The 20,889-nt window shown below is 54.4% G+C and overlaps 1 protein-coding gene across 1 annotated transcript; it reads left to right on the top strand.

Annotated features, from left to right (window-relative positions):
- The first annotated feature begins 320 nt into the window (after positions 1-320).
- On the top strand, positions 321-20,822 carry LOC135886695 (von Willebrand factor A domain-containing protein 5A-like). The gene is made up of 10 exons (XM_065414482.1): positions 321-366; positions 6,784-6,843; positions 7,045-7,247; positions 8,552-8,813; positions 12,252-12,424; positions 13,059-13,173; positions 19,446-19,618; positions 19,766-19,854; positions 20,028-20,172; positions 20,739-20,822. Exons 2-10 carry the CDS (start codon positions 6,804-6,806, stop codon positions 20,820-20,822), a joined length of 1,284 nt encoding a protein of 427 aa, XP_065270554.1. The 5' UTR covers positions 321-366; positions 6,784-6,803.
- The last annotated feature ends 67 nt before the right edge of the window (positions 20,823-20,889 follow it).

Genomic DNA, 20,889 nt, shown 5'->3' with positions numbered 1-20,889 from the left:
GAGAGCACCCCGGAGTGGGGACACCCAGCCCCTGTCCTGAGTGACCAGGCTCCTGGGCCCAGCCTTGTCGGGGTTTCAGGGACTCGGCCGAGCCGGATGGAGGAAGGGGAGCACTCGAGGGCACCCAGGTCTCCGGGCAAAGGGAGCTGGAGCGAGGACTCTGGTTTCACTAGCCGACTCCGCCGGGGCGGTCCAGACGCCAGGAAGGTTCCCCTGATAGCGGGACCATCCCAGGCCCCTGGGTGAGAGTAGCTGGGGGCGGGGAATTTGCAGACGCTCCCTGGCTGGACTGGGCGGGGCTAGCCTGGAAAAGTGACTTTCGGTTTTGCTTTTCCAGCCTCTGCGCCACAGCCCGGGCTAGTGAAGGTAACAGGGACCCCACAGCCCCCTCCCCTGTGGTCCAGGGCCCCCAGTCGGGGAGAGAACCCAGGAGTCCTAGTGCCCAGCCCCCCAGACCGGGGATAGGACCCACGAGTCCTGCCGGGCATACAAGTGTGTGTGCGCTGCCCACTGTAACACGGCCGGGGGGGTCTCTCCGCCCCCAGCACTGCGCAGGGTGGATGTAGGGAGTGGGGGGTTTGGAGTGACGGCCCGGTCCCACCCACGGAGCTCCCACCGCCCCCTTCCCACTGGCAGGTGTGACGACACGTATAGCAGCCCTCCCGTTTTGCAACTGAGTGTGGTTTCCGCCACGCAGCAGTAACAATCGGGGCTACTTGCTACCGCCTGGTCCATGGGGTTGCGAATCAGGAGGGATGGGATGGGGTTTGTGGTCAAAAACACTCACGATCTGCTTCCTCCTGGCTAATGTGACAAATTGATCTATTGGATGATTGAGGTGCGCTGTTTCACTTTTTTCTGTGTGAATACGTGAAAAGGGAGGTAAGGTTTGGGGGTACGGCGCATACCCCTGAGCCCAAGGTGATACCAGAGTGGCCCCTTTGATCGATCTGCTTCCTCCTGGCTAATGTGACAAATTGATCTATTGGATGATTGAGGCGCGCTGTTTCACTTTTTTCTGTGTGAATACGTGAAAAGGGAGGTAAGGTTTGGGGGTACGGCGCATACCCCTGAGCCCAAGGTGATACCAGAGTGGCCCCTTTGATCGATCTGCTTCCTCCTGGCTAATGTGACAAATTGATCTATTGGATGATTGAGGCGCGCTGTTTCACTTTTTTCTGTGTGAATACGTGAAAAGGGAGGTAAGGTTTGGGGGTACGGAGCATACCGCTGAGCCCAAGGTGATACCAGAATGGCCACTTTCATTTTTTTCACTGGCTTCCTCCTTGCTTATTTCCAATGACTTGGCTGCCCATGCACCTGTCACTGGTCCAGGGATACGGTTGCGAATCAGGAGGGATGGGTTTTGTGGTTGAAAACACTCATGATCTGCTTCCTCCTGGCTAATGTGCCAAATTGATCTGTCACATCTTTAATGCAGATGAGGATAGGGGAGTTGCCTGAAACTTGTCAACAGGGATCTAGGTGTGTCTCACACCGCCATTCACTGCTCTATGCAAGTTTTTTCTCTGATCAGTTTTGGTTCAAGCGGGGGGTGTCCTTTCATGAGTCAGACAGACTGGATACTGTGCCCTGGTTCCCCAAGAAGACAGGTATTATCTGTGACTGCAGAGATCTTAACACAGCATTGAGCATGAAATGATCTTTAACAATATGTTGTGACTACATACATTAAAGAAATCCATTTCACCTTGGTTTAGGAGAGAGACCACTGATTGACCAATAAGAATCTAGTGTTGGAGATCCCCATAGTGCAATTATTTTTTCTTCTCCATTGTCAGTGCAGCTTTTATTTTGGTGAGTTTTGCACACAGATGCAGAAATGTGGACTTGCGCATCCAAAAGTTCTGCAGCCACTGGTCATGAGCCCAAGCCTTCATTGTTGCAGAAGATTTTTGCCCTTGAGAAGGATGTAAGATGACACCATATAATACACTTACTGAATATTTCTGAATCAGCTTCTACACACCAGCAATGACGTGTGAACATGGGACTGTAAGGGCTGGATTCACAGGCAAGATAAATGCAGCAAAAGGCAATCCTAAAATTTGTGAACTGTTATGAGACTTCACATAGACAAATAGTTATGAGAGACTCTTTTAAATACTCAAAATGTGTGATGCCTTTTTTTTTAATCATATATGCTAGGGACAGTCTTGTCCTCTTCTCCTCCCTTATGTCAGTGTAGATGCAGGCAGTGCAAAATGTACTACAGTCATATAGTATCTCAAATGCACAGCTGCATTTCAATGTGGAACTAGCTATTCTTCTTTGAGTGATTGCTCCTGTGTATTCCGCAGTAGGTGTGCGTGCTCGCCACGTGCACCGGTGCCAGAAGTTTTTCCCTTAGCAGTACCCATAGTGGGGGAGCACCACTGCGACCCCTGGAGTGGCGCCTCTATAGCGCCCTATAAGGGGAGCTGCGCACTCCCCCCACCCTCGGTTCCTTCTTGCCGCCAGTGAAGGTAGTCGGAACTTTGTGCTCCAGCCTTGCTGTAGCCCTTCCAGTAGCCTTAGTAGTACTCATCTTCTCCTTAGTTGGATAACTTCTTTAGTTTGTTGCCTGGTGCGGGGCATGCCTCGTGCCCCAGGCTTCAAGTCGTGTGACTCCTGTCGCAGTTCTATGCCAAGAAGCGACCCGCACACTCAGTGTCTTCGCTGCTTGGGCGAGACTCACGTAACCGATCGCTGTAAGATCTGTCGGTCATTCAAGGCTCGAACGAAATGTGAGAGAGAGATCTGGCTCCGGGCCCTGCTGATGGTATCTGCATTGGCCCCGGCACCAGCACGCCGATCGGACTCGGCACCGAGTGCCTCATTGTCGGTGCAGAGCAAGGCGCCCTCCACCAGTCGGCACCGCTCACCTGCTAAGAAGCAAGGGAAGCGGTGCCGAGAAAAGGACAGGGGTGAGGCCGGACCCAAGTTGGGCAGCCCACGATCCCCCCCGGGACCCAGACCTCCGACTCGCGCCGAGTGGAGTAGTCCGGTCCCGTCCACGCGTGCCTCTCCCGCGGTGAGAATGCTGTTGACGCCGGAGGCTGCACTGGCCGCACATGACATCCTTTCCCTCCCGGTGCCGGGTGTGCCACCTGAGACAGGCTCCCGGTCCTGAGGGAAGCCGCCGTTGGGAGCACACCAGCCCTCCCCGGCAAGAGACAGCCCGTGCTCCGAGGACCGCGCGCCCCATTCGCCGAGGTCCTCACATAGCTCGTTTCAGTCCTCCACTCCGATCAGACTGGCTGACTCACCTGCGCAGGAGCCTCGAAGGTCCTCCACTCCCCATTGGGAGCGCAGGCACCGAGACAAGCGGCGTCGACGCTCCTCTTTGGATAGGAGCTACAGGAGCAGATCCCGACGCCATCGTTATGGACGCTCGGGCTCGAGTGCCCACTCCGCTAGACACCATAGACGGAGCTCTCCTCGGGCGTTACCGGCACCGAAGCGTTGAAGCTACGATCGCCGGGACGACTATGAGAGCAGCACTTCGGTCGAGTACCGCTCCTCATTGTCGTCGAGGTCCAGATCTCGAGGTCGGCACCGGCACGACCGTAGACGCTCCTGTTGCTCCTACGGCACCGTGTGGTCAACGGCGACCTCGGCCTCGGCACCCAGCCACCTGTCCCCGAACCGCTCCAGGCCCCAAGAGCAGCCTGCACCGCTCGGCACCCAAGCCAGTCAGTGGCAAGGGGTGCCGTGGCAGGGCCAATGGTGTCAATGGGCACTGTGTCCGCAATTGCCTGCCCAGGCGAGACCCCGCTCGGTAGCCAGGGCGTCGCAGACCCATTCGGTGTCCCCCCCTTGACAGAGTCAGAAGTCGACGGGCACCGAACCGGCGGCACCGGGCCCGGACTCGGTCTTGGGAGTCGAACTAGCGGCACCTCCCAATGCCCTGGTAGCCGGACCGGCCCCCTCAGCGGCACCGGAGGAGACCATAGCGGCACCTCCGTCCGTTGTACAAGAGGACTTTAAAGCTCACCAGGAGCTCCTCAAAAGGGTAGTCTCGAATCTCCAACTCCAGGCTGAGGCGATGGAGGAGCCGTCGGACACCCTTTTCAATGTTCTGTCCTCCTTGGCACCGGGCCGTGTGGCCTTACCCCTTCACCAAGGTGTGGCCAACATATCGACTGCCCTGTGGCAGACCCCAGCTTCCTTGGTGCCCATCTCCAAGAAAGCAGAAAAAAAGTACTTGGTTCTGGCTAAGGGACATGAGTACCTGTACTCCCACCCGGCACCTAACTCCCTGGTGGTGGAGTCAGTCAACCATCGGGAACGCCACGGCCAGCCTGCACCCACCCCCAAGGACAAAGACGTCAGGGACCGGGAACATGCCACCCTCCTAAACCAAGAGGTGGCGCGCCTTCTCAACCTGGGTGCGGTGGAGAGGGTAGGAGCTGGGGGGCACTGGGCAGTGAGAGGATCTGTGGGGGGGTTCTGAGTGGGTGGGGGAGTGGTCTGGGAGGGCACTGGGCATGTGGGTTTGTGGGGGTCTCTGGGTGGTGTAGCACTGGGCATAGGGAGTCAGAGGGGTGCTGGGCAGGGGGGTAGCATGGTGCAGCATGGGCCCACCCCCAAGGGGAAGAAGCACGATGGCAGTGCAGGGCCGGGCTGGACAGTGTGGGTCTGGCAGCTCCCGGTTTGTAAACAGTGCCCTAATACTGGGCTGGGTGGAGTGGGGCTGTCCCTGCCGTGCCATGACCCATCTCCCATTGCCCCGGCCAGCCCCTCATTCTGAGGACTCTGCCCCCCTGCCCCATGTCCCCATTTCCCCCATGGGGGCCCACAAATATGTTTAGCACCGGGCCCACAAAAGGTTAATCCAGCCCTTTTTGGGGTGCAGGCCCTGGGATGGAGTTGGGGTGCAGGAGGGTTGCAGGCTATGGGGAGTTTGAGTGAAGGGTGCAGGCTCTGCCCTGGGGCAGGGGATTGGGGTACAGGAGGGGGTGCAGACATGTGGGCTCTGGGAGGGAGTTAGCAACTCAGCACGTTGTATAAGAGAAAGGAGCTGCAGTGATTTCATATAGACATAGAAATTGATAAAAGAGTCTTTTACATATTCAAAATGTGAGATGCAGAGTTGGAGGGAGGGAGGGAGTACAATATTTCATCGCATTCAGTCTCCTGGCTGGAGCAGTAACGTAGGCCCGCAGCACTTGTATACGATAGAGAGGAGCTGCGGTGTCTAAGCTTTGACAGGCTAGGAATTGGAGGCCTGTGCCTTTAAGACCCCAGTCCCAGGAACCCGCCCTCTGCTTCGGGGCGGACATGCAGCGTCCTGTGAGCAGAATGAAAACAACCTCTGCACCCCCTACACCCCTAGATTAGCGAGCACAGCGGGTGGCTCATCCCACGGGGTCACTGTTCCCCCCCATCCCCTCCCTAAACGGGGGTTTTGTCCCCGCATGGGGTCTGGCAGCGTCTCCCCCCCCCCCCCAAGGATTAACCCCGGCTCCTACCCCCCACCCCGATTTTTCCCCTTCAGCCCCTCTTCTGCCACTACCTACAGTAGCTTGATCCCCCCAGGCCAGTAAATTTCTGCCCCCTGCTCAGACCCTGACAGCCCCCCGCTGCGATTTGCCCCCCTTAATCCTTTTAAACCCCTCCAAAGAGGAGGCAGCAAATCGTAAGTAGAAGTAAGGGCAGAGAGAGGGCAGTGGCAACAGCGAAGGTTACTGGGCATGCTCAGTTCGGGTGAGCATGCTCAGTACACCCAAAGTAGGGAATTGGGAGCAGGGGCTGTTTTCGCGGGGACTCGCCCTCAGCAGAGCGGGGTCTATGACCCGGGATGGGCAGGTCTGGCTCTGCCCAGCAGGGAGCAGGGCAGGTCTGGGAGCGGGGCCTGGGGGGAGGGGGGGTTCGGCTCAGAGCCAGAGCAGGAAATTCACCAACTTGCTGAGTCAGAGGCGCCCGCCCCATTCTGTCCATCCTCAAAACCCCCACGCACTGTGCAACCCCCCCCTTCCGTCCGTCTGTCCAACATCACCCCCCACACTGTCCAACTCCCCCTTCTGTCCGTCTGTCCATCCTCACCCATTCGCACTGTCCAACCCCCCCTTCCATCCGTCTGTCCGTCCTCACCCCCCCACCTGTCCAACTCCCTCTTCTGTCTGTGCGTCCCCACCCACATGCCTCCCTCCCTCCATCCCCACTCCCCTCCTTCCGTCTGTCCATCCATTCCCCCTACATTTCCTTCTCAGCCATATCCCAGGCCCTGCCGGGGGCTGGGGCCATGTGTGGGGGGGTTGGTAGTCCCGGATTGTGTTTGTCTGGCCTGGCTGAGAGCCGTGATGACGGGGTGTATCCATCCCACTCTGGGCAAGCGGGGGCGTTCTCCCCCCACCCCCAGCAGATGTGCAGGGCCCTGTGACACTCCCCTACATTTCTCCACCCCTCCCCCAGCTCCCAGCCATTTCCTCCATCCAAACATCCATCCCCACCCCCCTCCCGTCCGTCTGTCCATCCATCCCCATTACCCACACACACACATTTCTCCATCCAGCTCCCAGCTGTGCCCTGGTCCCTGCCTGCCCCTACTTGCTGGGAGCTGGCGCCATGTGCAGGAAGGGGGAGCCCGGGGGGGCCCGAGAGGAGCCATCTCTCTGATCTCTGAGCTAGGCCCGAGAGCCTGCGGGACTCCCTGCCACAGGACTTGGCTGAGCAGGGGGGTGGGGCTGGGGTCTCAGAGCTGTTGCTGGGGGACACACCCTGTGCCCATCAGTTTCCATGGGAACCCTGTATCTCACCGCACACCGTTCCCCCACACAGATCTCCGACCCCAGACCAAGATGACGAGCTGCGGCCTCCTGAACAGTTCCAACAAGCCGGGTGAGTCAGGGCGGTGGGGTCCCATGACTGATGCCCCCCTCCCCCAGAGCCCATGGAGGGGGTTGTGGGGGGCCCATGGCTGACATCCCCCTTCCCCGGCGCCCATGGGGGTCAGAGGGGCCCGCGACTGACGTCCCACTCCCCCGGTGCCCGTGGGGGTCAGAGGGGCCCGTGGCTGATGTCCCTCTCCCCCCCACCCAGTGCCCCTTCGCAGCGGCTCGGTGACGGTGCTGATCCGAGGCTTCGTGGCGGATGTCAGCTGCGAACTGCTCTACAGGAATGAGGAGCCGGGGCCCGTGGAGGCCGTGTTCGTGTTCCCCGTGGACGCCGAGGCGGCCGTCTACGCCTTCCAGGCCCGCCTGGGGGGCGCCTGCATCGAGGCCCAGCTCCGCGAGAAGAAAAAGGTACCCGGAGGCAAGGGTTCTGGGAAGGAGAGATGGTACCGGGGGGCAGGGTATGGGTACACGCTGGCTTCGGGGCAGGGCAGGGGGATCTCGGGGTGACCCCATCTCTCCTGGCAGGTGCAAGAGCTGTACAGGGACACACTAGCTGGGGGGCAGGGCAGGGGGATGTTGGGGGAATGGGGAATCTCGGGGTGACCCCTTCTCTCCTGACACACACACGAGCTGTATGGGGACACCCTGGCAAGGGGATCTCGGGGGATAAGGAGATCTCGGGCTGACCCTGTCTCTCCAGGAGGTGCAGGAGCTGTTACTTCTGGGGGAATTTGGCACCAAAAAAATTAAAATTCGGTGCACAATATTTTAAAATTCTGCATATTTTTTTGTCAAAATAACACAGTGTAATCACGGCAGTTTGCATTATTTTGGTAATTTATTTCAAAATAGTGTCAGCAAGTACGTCTGTAACAACACAGACCAAAAAAAAGATTCTGGTAAATTTTTCCATGAATAGATTCCTTTCTAAGCTTATTCATACAATTATATTAAACTACAATATAGAGCCATATTTCCCGCCCCCCTCAGAAGCAGCACAAAGGCTTGGGGGAGTCAGGGGTAACGGAGGAGCTGAGGGAGAGGGAAGGAGTCTGGAGTGAACCTCGAGGATTGTTGGGTGTGAGTGGGAGAAGTATGGAACAGGTTTTTTGGGGGGGAGGGATTCTTAGGGAATTGGGGAGCCTCCCCCATGCAGACCCTTGCTCAGCCCAAGCCTCTCCCATTCAGGCAGGCACATCTGACCCTGTCTCTACATACACCCCTCAGTCTCTGCAGCCTCTTCCCCCCATCCCTGTGTGTCCCTGCATCCCCTTTCTCCTGTTCCCGTGTAGCCCTGCAGCCCCCCTCCCATTCAGTCCTTGGTTCAATGGTGTCACCCCACTAGCTCCTGAGCCCACAGCCCAGTCTCTCCCCCCCACCCCCTGCCCCGGAGCCCCGTGTGCCCCACTCTGTCATAACCAGGCTCCGCGGGCAGGGTGCTGTGAAGAACGCAGCCAGCTCCTGGCTGCTCTAGTGCCACAGCAGCCTCTGGTGGGTGAAAGGTGGAACTGCAGCACTTCTTGGGCAGAATGCATTTTCTGCGGGGGGGGGGGGGGGGGGGGGGAATTCTGCACCAGACGTGAATTCTGTGCATATGCAGTGGTGCAGAATTCCCCCAGAAGTAACCTGTTCGACGATGTGCTGGTTGGGGTGCAGGGCAGGGGGATCTCAGGGGCCAGGGTAAACTTGGGGTGACCTTGTCTCTCCGGCAGGCACAAGAGCTGTACGGGGACGCGCTGGCCGGGGGGCAGAGCTCGTTCTTGCTGCAGCAGGAGGGGACTGGGGGCGACGTTTTCAGCTGCTCCCTGGGTAACCTGCCTCCCGGGGAGGAGGCGGCGCTGACCCTGCGCTACGTCTGCGAGCTGCCGCTGGAGCCCGATGGAGCCGCCCGCTACATGCTGCCAGCTGTGCTGCGCCCCCGCTACACGCCCCATGGTGAGACCCACAGATACCCCTGCCACGTTAGCCTGCCTGGTGAGACTCGTAGTCCCCAACACCCCCACTGCGCACCCTACAGTGAATGATCCCACAGCCTGTAACCCTCCGAAGTTCCCTAGCCCCTGCTACGTACCCCACAGGGAAAGACCCACATGGACCCTCATAGACCCATAGGCCACTACTATGTGCCCCATGGTAAGCGCCACCCCAGCCCTGCAATCCCTGCCCCAGGGTAGGTGACCCCCCCCCGGCCCTCTCCTGACCTCCCAGCATCCCCCCATGCCTCTCAATAGCATTCCCCCCATAGAATCATAGGACTGGAAGGGACCTCGCAAGGTCATCTAGTCCAGTCCCCTGCACTCGTGGCAGGATTAATTATCTAAACCATTCCTGACAGGTGTTTGTCTAATCTGCTCTTAGAAATCGCCAATGATGGAGATTCCACAACCTCTCTAGGCAATTTATTCCAGTGTTTAACCACACAGATAGGAAGTTTTTCCTAATGTTCAACCTAAATCACCCTTGCTGCAATTTAAGTCCATTGCTTCTTGTCCTATCCTCAGAGGTTAAGAAAAACAAGGAGGAGCAACCTTTTACATACTTGAAAACTGTTATCATGTCCCCTTTCAGTCTTCTCTTCTCCAGACTACATAAACCCAATGTTTTCAATCTTCCCTCATAGGTCATGTGTTCTAGAACTTTAATCATTTTTGTTGCTCTTCTCAGGACTCTCTCCAATTTGTCCACATCCTTCCTGAAATGTGACACCCAGAACTGGACACAATACTTCAGTTGAGGCTTAATCAGAGCAGAGTAGAGAGGAAGAATTACTTCTCGTGTCTTGCTTACAACACTCCTGCTAATATAGCCCAGAATGATGTTCGCTTTTTTTGCAGCAGTGTTACATTGTTGACTCATATTTACCTTGTGATCCACTATGACTCCCAGATCCCTTTCCGCAGTACTCCTTCCTAGGCAGTCATTTCCCATTCTGTATGTGTGCAACCCATTGTTCCTTCCTAAGTGGAGTACTTTGCATTTGTCCTTCAGACCATTTCTCCAGTTTGTCCAGATCATTTTGAATTTTAATCCTATCTTCCAAAGCACTTGCAGCCCCTCCCGGCTTGGTATCGTCCATAATCTTTATAAGTGTACTCTCTATGCCATTATCTAAATCATTGATGAAGATATTGAACAGAACCGGACCCAGAACTGATCCATTTGGGACCCCACTCGTTATGTCCTTCCAGCATGACTGTGAACCACTGAAAACTACTCTCTGGGAATGGTTTTCCAACCAGTTTTGCACCCACCTTATACTAGCTCCATCTAGGTTGCGTGTCCCTAGTTTGTTTAAGAGGAGGTCATGGGAGACAGTATCAAAAGCTTTACTAAAGTCAGGATATACCACATCTATCGCTTCCCCCCATCCACAAGGCTTGTTACCCTGTCAAAGAAAGCTATCAGGTGGGTTTGACACAATTCGTTTTTGACAAATCCATGGTGACTGTTACTTATCACCTTATTATCTTCTAGGTGTTTGCAATTGATTGTGTAATTATTTGCTCCGTTATCTTTCCGGGTACAGAAGTTAAATTGACTGGTCTGTAATTTCCCAGGTTGTCCTTATTTCCCTTTTTATAGATAGGCACTAGATTTGTGCTTTTCATCTCTCCCATCTTCCATGACTTTGCAAAGATAATTGCTAACGGCTCAGGTATCTCCTCAGTCAGCTCCTGGAGTATTCTAGGATGCATTTCATCAGGCCCTGGTGACTTGAAGACCTCTAATTTGTCTAAGTAATTTTTAACTTGTTCTTTCCCCATTTTAGCCTCTTCTGATCCTACCTCGTTTTCACTGGCATTCACTACATTAGACGTCCAATCAGCACCAACCTTCTTGGTGAAAACCAAAACAAAGAAGTCATTAAGCACCTCTGCCATTTCCACATTTTCTGTTATTCTTTTGCCCCCGTCACTGAGTAATGGGCCTACCCTGTCCTTGGTCTTCCTCTTGCTTCTAATGTATTTGTTTTCTTGTTACCCTTTATGTCTCTGGCTGGTTTGATCTCGTTTTGTGCCTTGGCCTTTCTAATTTTGTCCCTACATACTTGTGTTATTTGATTATATTCATCCTTTGTAATTATACCGAGTTTCCACTTTTTGTAGGACTCTTTTGATTTTTAGATCGCTGAAGATCTCCTGGTTACACCAGGGTGGTCTCTTGCCATACTTCCCATCTTTCCTATGCAGTGGGATAGTTTCCTCTTGTGCCCTTAATACTGTCTCCTTGAAAAACTGCCAACGGTCTCCAATTGTTTTTCCCTTTAGACTCACTTCCCATGGGACCTTATCTGCCAACTCCCTGAGTTTGCTAACGTCTGCCTTCTTGAAATCCATTGTCTTTATTTTGCTGTTCTCCCTCCTACCATTCCTTAGAATCATGAACTCTACCATTTCGTGATCACTTTCACCCAGGCTGCCTTCCACTTTCAGATTCTCAACCAGTTCCTCCCTATTTGTCAAAATCAAATCTAGAAGAGCCTCCCCGCTAGTAGCTTTCTCCACCTTCTGAAATAAAAGATTGTCTCCAATACATTCCAAGAACTTGTTGGATAATCTGTGCCCTGCTGTGTTATTTTCTCACAGATGTCTGAGTAGTTGAAGTCCCCCATCACCACACAGTCCTGTGCTTTGTATGATTTTATTAATTGTTAGCAGTTTAAAAAAAGCCTCATCCACCACTTCTTCCTGGTTAGATGGTCTGTAGTAGACCCCTACCCTGACATCGCCCTTGGTTTTTACCCCTTTTATCCTTACCCAGAGACTTTCGACGAGTCTGTCTCCTATTTCCAGCTCAACCTCAGTCCAGGTATACACATTTTTAATATATAAGGCAACACGTCCTCCCTTTTTTCCCTGCCTGTCCTTCCTGAGCAAGCTGTACCCTTCTATCCCAATATTCCAGTCATGCATATTATCCCACCAAGTCTCTGTGATGCCAACTATGTCATAGTTGTGTTTATTTACTAGCATTACGAGATCTTCCTGCTTATTCCCCCATACTTCTCGCCTTAGTATACAGACATCTAAGATACTGATTTGACCCCTCTCCCCCAGTTCTGTCGTGTCTCTCCCTTATCCCTCTTTAACAGCCCATGCTCCCCCCAAATTCCGACCCTTCTCCCAGGTCTCCGTGTTGCTGACTTACCTGTGGGCTTTGGTCACCTGCCCCCTTCAAACCTAGTTTAAAGCCCTCCTCACTAGGTTAGCCAATCTGTAGCCAGATATGCTCTTCCCCTTCCTCGCTAGCTGGACCCCATCTCTGCTTAGCAGTCCTTCTTCCTGGAACAGCATCTCGTGGTCAAGGAAGCCAAAGCCCTCCTGGCGACACCATTTTCGCAGCCAGGCATTTGCCTCCAGGATGCATCTGTCTCTGCCTGGCCCCATGCTCACCCCGTGTCTCTCTCTGCAGGGTGGGACGGGGAGGACGTCACCCAGGGGGTCCCACGAGTCCCCCAGGGGGAGCTGCCCTACACCCTGAGCCTGAGCGTCACGCTGCAGTCACCCCATGGCCTCGACCGCGTACTCTCCAACTGCTCCCTCACCCCCCTGAGCTACACGGCTGGGAACCGGACCACCGCCCAGGTAAGGGCTCACCCGGACACCTGGGTCCCAGCCATCCCCCTGGGAGAGCCAGTATGGGCGGGCAGCTCTGAGCAGGGGGGTGATGGGGGCTCTGGGCCGAGGGTTGGGTGCCAGGGTACTGGGCGTGGGTCCTAGGTGGGCATATACAGGGGTGGGAGCTCTGGGGCAGGGCAGGGGGTGGGTCCCAGAAGGCACGGGGGGGTGGCAGGGAAGAGGGTTGAGCGACACCAACGGATCTGGGGAATTGCCCATGTTCTCTGGGGAAAAACTCAAGGGGCTGAGACCAGCCTGTGGGGGTGAAATCCTGGACATTCGAGGGGTCCTGGTTCCCTTTGCTTTCTGGGAGTTCCCCTCTCCTTCATTTTGAATGGGAGAAAATGGGGGGGCCGGGAAAATATCACCCCCAAATTGGAAAGATTTAGCCCAACAAAGTCAGAATTTTCGCAGTGTTTTCTGCAAGAAGAGCCAAGTCCCCATGTTGCCTTTGGGGTGTTTTTCCCTCTCTCCCTCCCTCCTAACCCAGAGTTGCTCCCTCCCCCCGGCTACATGGGGGGCACTGAGCCTGGCGCGAGAGCCAGTGGGACCCTGCTCCCCAGGAGCCATGGGGCAGTGACGGAGTCTGTCGCCCCACCAGGTGTCTCTGGCTGAGGCCCCCCCGTGGGACCGAGACGTGGAGCTGCTGGTGTATTACGCGGAGCCGCACAAACCTAGCGCGGTGCTGGAGGTCGGGTTGCCCGGAGCAGAGCCAGGTGGGGGGGGGATCCTTCACCCTGCTGTCCCTGGCCGGGGGGGTGGGAATGGGGGTTCATGGGGTGGCGATGTGGGGGAGGGGTATTCTGGGTGGTGACGTGGGATCGGGGGGCCCGGGACAATGAGGGGGATGGTAGGGGAATGGGGGCTCCTAGGGCAAAGAGGTGCTGGGGGAATCTGGGGGCAGGGTTAAAAAGGTCGTAGAGCAGTTGTGACGATGCTGCTCGTGGGAGCCAGCTGAGGTCACTCAATTAGGGTGAACTGCAAACAAAACGGGGCAGACAAACCCCAAAAGCTGGTGGATATTCCAATACTTAGATTTACTAAGCCAGCCCAAAACAGCTTCTGTATTACCCCACTGGTTACTCAGAAGTCCAAACAACGCAGTTCCCTTAAAATGCCCAGCCTCAGGCCTCCGTCCAGACAAACATGTCAGATATGATGATGATTACTGAAAATCTTATCTCATCAGATAAAAGACAAGGTTCTTCCAATCCCAAAGGATCAGCCACACACCCAGGTCCAGTTATAACTTAGATCTTATCCAAAATACACGCTATTAGTCAATTCTTCTTAACTAAACTAAAATTTATTAAAAAAGGAAAGAGAGTGTTGGTTAAAAGATCAATGTACATACAGACTTGAAGTCAATTATTGAGGTTCAGGTACATAGCAGAGATGAGTTTGTAGTTGCCAAAAGTCCTTTTAGGAATAGTCCATAGGTTATAGTCCAATGTCCATATTCAGGGTGAGTCCAGTCAGTGACTGGGGATCTCAATCCTTATGGCTTAAGGTTTCCCCCTCTTGAAACCCAAAGCAGATCTGAGATGCAGAAGGCTCATGTCCCAGGGTTCTTACACATTTCCAGCAGCCTTTTGGCCTGAGAAAACAATAGGCTTAACTCTCCTTCTCCCAAACATCCTGGCAATTAGCACAGGGTAATTATCCATTAAACAGTTCAGATACAGGTTACCACAACCTTCAAAGAGACATATAGACAATAATACTATTTGTTAATATTCCTTTTTTGATCTTTGAATCAAAGCTATAGCAATAGACAAGACTTGTTTGCTTACATTACAAGACCTGAGCAAACATCTACCCTTCTACCTCTAACAACGCGGACTTCAAAGTCCTATTCATTTACTTATCTTCCTAACCAGTCTTTAAAGTTCGGCCATGGGTCAGTTCAGTCTGTGAGGTAATTAACTCTTTTTGACCCTGTCACCTTTCAATGAGATATATTACACTCATAACGTCACAGCAGTTTTTAAGCTAAGGACTGGGTGGAAGCCAACAGGTGCTGAGGAGCACGTGGTTCGGACAGAGGGAGGATCTATTGATGGAGACTCTCTATGTCCCAGTACGGAGGAAAGGATGGAAGATGATAAAATACAGGTAGGATCTGATGAGAAAGAGTCAAATAAATGAAAGTCCCATTTGATTACATCACGTAATGGCAGACAGCTAAAAAGTGACAAGTTTTGAAAGTGCTTATATACCAGTGCTAGAATTCTAAATAATAAGATGGGTCAACTTGGGTGCCTTGTATTAAATGAGGATATTGATAGAATAGGCATCACAGAAACTTGGTGGCATGAGGATAATCAATGGGACACAGAAATAGCAGGGTACAAAATATATCAGACGGACAGATCAGGTCGTGCTGGTGGGGGAGTGGCACTATATGTGAAAGAAAACATAGAATCAAATGAAGTAAAAATCTTAAATGAACCAAACTGTACCACAGAATCTCTATGGATAGTAATTCCATGCTCGAATAATAAGAATATAGCAGTAGGGATATACTACTGACTGCCTGACCAGGATGTGATAGTGACTGTGAAATGCTCAGGGAGATTAGAGAGGCTATTAAAATAAAAAACTCAATAATAATAATGGGGGATTCCAATTATCCCCATATTGACTGGGTACATGTCACCTCAGGACGGGAACCCACAAGAGGAGAGGCAATTCTTAATTAGTCCTTAGCTGAGCACAGGATCTGGTCCAAGAGGTGAATATAGCTGGGCCGCTTGGTAATAGTGACCATAATATAATTAAATTTAACATCCCTGTGGCCGAGAGCCAAAAAAGTGCCGCCATGGCTAAACAACAAAGTAAAAGAAGCAGTTAGAGGTTAAAAGGTATCCTTTAAAAAGTGGAAGTTAAATCCTAATTGAGGGGAAAAGAAAGGAGCATAAACTCTGGCAAATGAAGTGTAAAAATATAATTACGAAGGCCAAAAAAGAATTTGAAGAACATCTAACCAAAGACTCAAAAAGTAATAGCAAAAATGTTTTTAAGTGCATCAGAAGCATGAATCCTGTTAAACAACCAGTGGGGCGACTGGAAGATTGAGATGCTAAAGGAGCACTTGAGGATAAGGGCATTGTGGAGAAACTAAATGAATTTGCATTGGTCTTCACAGCTGAGGATGTGAGGGAGATTCCCAAACCTGAGCCATTCTTATTTGGTGACAAATTTGAGGAACTGTCCCAGATTGAGGTGTCATTAGAACAAATTGATAAACTAAACAGTAATAAGTCACCAGGACAAGATGGAATTCACCCAAGAGTTCTGAAGGAACTCAAATGTGAAATTGCAGAACTACTAACTGTGGTCTGTAACCTATCATTTAAATCAGCTTCTGTACCATATGACTGGAGGATAGCTAATGTGATGCCGATTTTTAAAAAGGGTCCAGAGGTGAGCCCGGCAATTACAGGCCGGTAAGCCTGACTTCAGTATCGGGCAAACAGGTTGAAACTATAGTAAAGAACAGAATTGTCAGACACATAGATGAACATGATTTGTTGGGGAAGAGTCAACATGCTTTTGAGGGGGGTCAACAAGCATGTGGACAAGGGTGATCCAGTGGATATAGTGTAGTTGGACTTCCAGAAAGCCTTTGACAAGGTCCCTCACCAAAGGCTCTTAAGCAAGGTAAGCTGTCATGGGATAAGGTGGAAGGTCCTCTCATGGATTGGTAACTGGTTAAAAGATAGGAAACAAAGGGTAGGAATAAATGGTCAGTTCTCAGAATGGAGAGGGGTAAATAGTGGTGTCCCCCAGGGGTCTGTACTGGGACCAGTCCTATTCAACATATTCATAAATGGTCTGGAAAAAGGGGTAAACAGTGAGGTGGCAAAATCTGCAGAAAACACAAAATTACTCAAGATAGCTAAACCCAAAGCAAACTGTGAAGAGTTTCAAAGGGACCTCACAAAACTGAGTGACTGGGCAACAAAGTGGCAGATGAAATTCAGTGTTGATAAGTGCATAGTGATGCACGCTGGTAAACGTAATCCCAACTATACGTATAAAATGATGAGGTCTAAATTAGCTGTTACCACTCAAGAAAGAGATCTTGGAGTCATTGTGGCTAGTTCTCTGAAAACATGACTCCTGCGGCATTCTGCACCAAAACATTACAAATTCCACGCACAGTGTTTTAAATTTCTGCAAATGTTATTTGTCAAATCAATGTGGCGGCTCCAGCATAGCATTGGGGAGCACGGGCCACTGGCTGCACAGAGGTGGGAGATCACTGTGCACCTCCCCCCAGGACACAGACTCAGCGGTGAGGCTGCACCCAACCCTGACACAGCGCAAGGACTGGGCCTGCCCCAGAAACACCCCAGGGCCCTGCCCCTCCGTGCCAGGTGCACCAGGGGTGGGGCAGGCAGGCTCAGGAAGGCAGGATCCAAGTGTGGAGGGGCTTAGTGTGGGGGGATGCAGGTGTGGGTTGAGAGGGTTCTGTGTGGGGCAGTTTGGGTGCGGGCAGCTCAGTGGGGGATCTGCAGGGGGAGGATCTGGATGCACAGGAGCTTGTTGGGAGGTTCTGGGTGCAACGGTAATGGGACTCTGCAGGGTGGGTCCAGGTGAAGGTGGTTGGGGCTCAGCAGGGTGGGCTCTGGTATGGGGGCGGATAGAGCTCGGGGGGGGTCTGGGTGTGGGGGGCTCAGTGGAGTGGGGATCTAGGTGCAGCTGGTTGGGGCTCAGTGGGGTGGGGATCTGAGTGCAGGTGGCTCGTTGGGGTGGTCCAGGTGCAGCGGGAGTGGTGCTCATCAGGTAGGTTCTGAGTGCAGGGGGGTGAGGCTCGGCAGGAGGGTCTGGGTATGAAGGGGTCTGGATGCACGGAGATTGGACGGATGGGGGAGCAGCTCCCTGTACAGGGATCCCTCCCCCTTCAGCTGAGGAGCGATGGGTGCAGGAAGTGGGGGCGGGGGGGGGGGGGAGTTTGCAGAGCTTCCTGCAGCTGGGGGAGAAATCTGGGGGTGGGTCTGACCCGGCCCCAATTGCCATGCCGGGGAAGAGGAAGTCCCGTCCTCCCCAGCCCAGCTGGGACTAGCAGCTGAACCCAGCACAGGGTAGGAGCCAATAGCTGGGTCTTTCCCAGTCCCGCCCCCTGTCCCACAGTGATTTACCTCTCTGCCGGCTGCCCTGAGCACCTGAAACATATGGCTGGGGAGGGTCACATGGCCGTTCTTGTGGCTTCCCGTTGCTTCCTCAGCAGAAAGTCATTTTTTTGCAGGGAAGCAAAGAAATCGGCACTGGACATAAATTCTGTGCATGTGCAGTGGTGCAGAGTTCCCCCAGGAGTAAAACATCCAGAGAGCAAACCGAATATTAGGAATCATTAGGAAAGGGATAGATAATAAGACAGGAAATATTGTATTTCCTCTAGATCAGCAGTTCTCAAACTTTAGCAACCCAAGGACCCCCATTTTTATTTAAAATTTTTCGGGGACCCCCTGCCCTGCCCCTTCCTGGCCAATGGGAGCTGCGGAGCCAGCACTCGGGCAGGGGCCGTGAGCGGAGCCTCACTGGCCGCCCAGGCACCTAGGGCCACAGGGAGCTGGCAGCCGCTTCCGGGTGGAGGAGTTGAGGGAGGGGGAAGAGTTGGTCAGCGTGACCCACGGACACCATGGAGTTCCCTCGCAGACCCCCAGGGGTCCGCGGACCCCAGTTTGAGAAACGCTGCTCTAGATGAATCCATGGTACGCCCTCATATTGAATACTGTGTGTGGATGTGGTCGTCCCATCTCAAAAAATATATATTGGAATTGGAAAAGGTTCAGAAAAGGGCAACAAAAATGGTGAGGGGTTGGAACGCCTTCCCTATGAGGAGAGATCAATAAGCCTGGGACTTTTCAGCTTGGAAAAGAGACGACTAAGGGGGGATATGATCGAGGTCTGTAAAATCATGACTCGTGTGGAGAAAGTGAATAAGGAAGTGTTATTTACTCCTCATGACACAAGAACCAGAGGTCACCAAATGAAACTAATAGGCAGTGGATTGAAAACAAACAAAAGGAAGTATTTCTTCACACACAGTCAACCTGTGGAACTCCTTGCCAGAGGATGTTGAGAAGGCCAAGACTGTAACAGGGTTCAAAAAAGAGCTAGATAAGTTCATGGAGGATAGGTTCATCAACAGCTATTAACCAGGATGGGCAGGGATGGTGTCCCTAGCCTCTGTTTGCCAGAAGCTGGGAATGGGCAACGGGATGGATCACTTGATGATTACCTGTTCCGTTCATTCCCTCTGAACAGGGCCGGCTCTAGGCACCAGCAAAAGAGGACGTGCTTGGGGCAGCACAGTACCAGGGGCTGTTGCGCTCTCGGAGCTTTTTTTTTTTTTTGCTCTCGGCGCTTGGGGTGACAAAAAACCTAGAGCCAGCCCTGCCTCTGAAGCACCTTGCATTGGTCTCTGTTGGCAGACAGGATACTGGGCTAGATGGACCTTTGGTCTGACCCAGTCTGGCTGTTCTTATGATTATGGGTGGGTGTGGAAGGAGCTGGGGATGAGGTGTGGGGGGGGGGCTGCGGGGACCAGAGCGGGGGGTTTCAGCAGAGCTGGGGGTGGGAGAGTGGGGTGCCTGGGAGCAGGTAGACACTGGGGTGCACTGCAGGTTTGGAAATACTGGGGAGAATGGGAAATGGAAGGGCAGGCGCTGGGGAGCTGGTAATTGGGGGCAGTGTGGAATCTAGGAGAAAGGTGGGGGGGCTCTGGGGCAGTCGGGGGATACTGAGGGGATGGCGGTGGTGGGGGATCTAGGGAGAGGGTGATATGGGGGAAGGGACGGAGGGGTGGGGCTTTAGGGCAGTTGGGTGGGGGCTGGGGGGCATCTATGGAGAGGGCAGGAGGGGGGAGGGACATGGGTGGGACTCTGGGGCAGGAGGGGGAGTCTGGGGGCTCTCGCAGGCTCACAGGGCTCGACCCCATCCCCCCCCCCCATTTGGGGCTGGCCCCATCTCCCTGCAGGCTCCCTGATGAGCGACCCGGCCGTGATGGTGACCCTGCTACCCAGCCTGCCCGAGGCTGTACCAGGCCAGAGCTCGGCTGGGGAGTTCATCTTCCTGCTGGACCGCTCCGGCAGCATGGAGTGCCCCATGGATGGCCGAGACCGCTCCCCCCAGCGCATCGACAGCGCCAAGGTACGGCCAGGCAGGAGGCCACACTACATGGGCCTGTGGAGGGGAGCAGTTCAGGCTGGCTGGGCCTGGGGGGGCAGAGCCGAGTGGGAGAGCAGCCCAGGCTGGCTGGGCCCGTGGGGGTGACACCATCTGTCTGTCCGTCCCCAGGAGACCCTGGTCCTGCTGTTGAAGAGTTTGCCCCTGGGCTGTTATTTCAACATCTACGGCTTTGGGTCTCGGTTCGAGTCCTTCTACCCGTGAGTCTGGGGCAGGGCGTGTTGCTGGCTGGGTTAGGGAGCAAGGCAGGCTGGGGTCGGGGTGTCCCTGGGCTGGGGTCGGGATGTCTGTGGGTTGGGGGCAGGGCTGGCTGGGGTTGGGGTGTCCCCGGCTCCAGCTGTCCCGGCCCCTGACCCCTCGGCGCCCCCCACAGGCAGAGTGTGGGATACACCCAACAGACCATGGCCGAGTCCCTGCAGCGCGTCCAGCAGCTCCAGGCTGACCTGGGGGGCACCGAGATCTTGGCGCCGCTACGAGCCATTTACAGGAGCCCCTGCCGGGACGGGCACCCACGCCAGGTACCGGGGGCAGCCTCAGGGCATCCTGGGGGCTCAGAGAGGGGCTGGGGCTGGGAGGGGGTAGCCGACGGGGGCTTTGGGGGGGGGGGCTCAGAGTAGGTCTGGGGATGACGGGGGGCCACTGCCCCTGGGGATGGGAGCAGGGCATGGTATGCAGGAGCTGGGGGCGGGGTACCTCTGTATAGATCTGGGGGGCAGCGCTTCATGCTGAGCCCAGCTCTGGGGGTGCCCTGCAGCTGGGGGGCAGTGAGGGCACATGATAGGGGGCAGGAGGGAGCTCCTGGAAAGGTGCCCACAGCAGTCGGGCAGGTTAGTGTCTCCACGGGCCAGGGAACAGGTGAGAGTTGGGGTCACAGTTAGAGTCAGGGGTCGCTGTCTGTCAGCCCCCCCAGGGGAGATGTCTGGGAAGGGAGGGAGGGCGGCTGGGGAGTTTTATGGGGCTGGGGGTCTCTGGGAGGGGTGTCAGTGGGGAAGATTCTCTGGGGGCTGCCCCCATTCCCAGGGGGAGGGGGTGTCTCCAGGGGGATTTGGGGTCCCCGGCTCTGACAGTGTCTCTCCCCCACCAGCTGTTCGTGTTCACGGACGGGGAGGTGGGGAACACCCAGGATGTCATAGCTGAGGTGCAGCGTCACCGGGGGGCCCACAGGTAACAGGGGCACCTGCCCCTCCAGCATCCCTCCCACCCTGCCCCCCAGCCCTGCCCCCCAGTGACTCCCC

This window comes from Emys orbicularis, chromosome 12 (assembly GCF_028017835.1).
Source record: "Emys orbicularis isolate rEmyOrb1 chromosome 12, rEmyOrb1.hap1, whole genome shotgun sequence".
In the NCBI taxonomy this organism is placed as follows: domain Eukaryota; kingdom Metazoa; phylum Chordata; order Testudines; family Emydidae; genus Emys; species Emys orbicularis.
This window is presented reverse-complemented; position numbering and strand designations above follow the sequence as displayed.

Bases quoted from the DNA above. Each gene is read 5' to 3' on its own strand.
- LOC135886695 (XM_065414482.1), top strand. From the start codon at position 6,804: ATGACGAGCTGCGGCCTCCTGAACAGTTCCAACAAGCCGG. The intron at 19,619-19,765 runs GTACGGCCAGGC...GTCCGTCCCCAG, and splicing joins AGCGCATCGACAGCGCCAAG to GAGACCCTGGTCCTGCTGTT. The intron at 19,855-20,027 runs GTGAGTCTGGGG...CGCCCCCCACAG, and splicing joins CGGTTCGAGTCCTTCTACCC to GCAGAGTGTGGGATACACCC.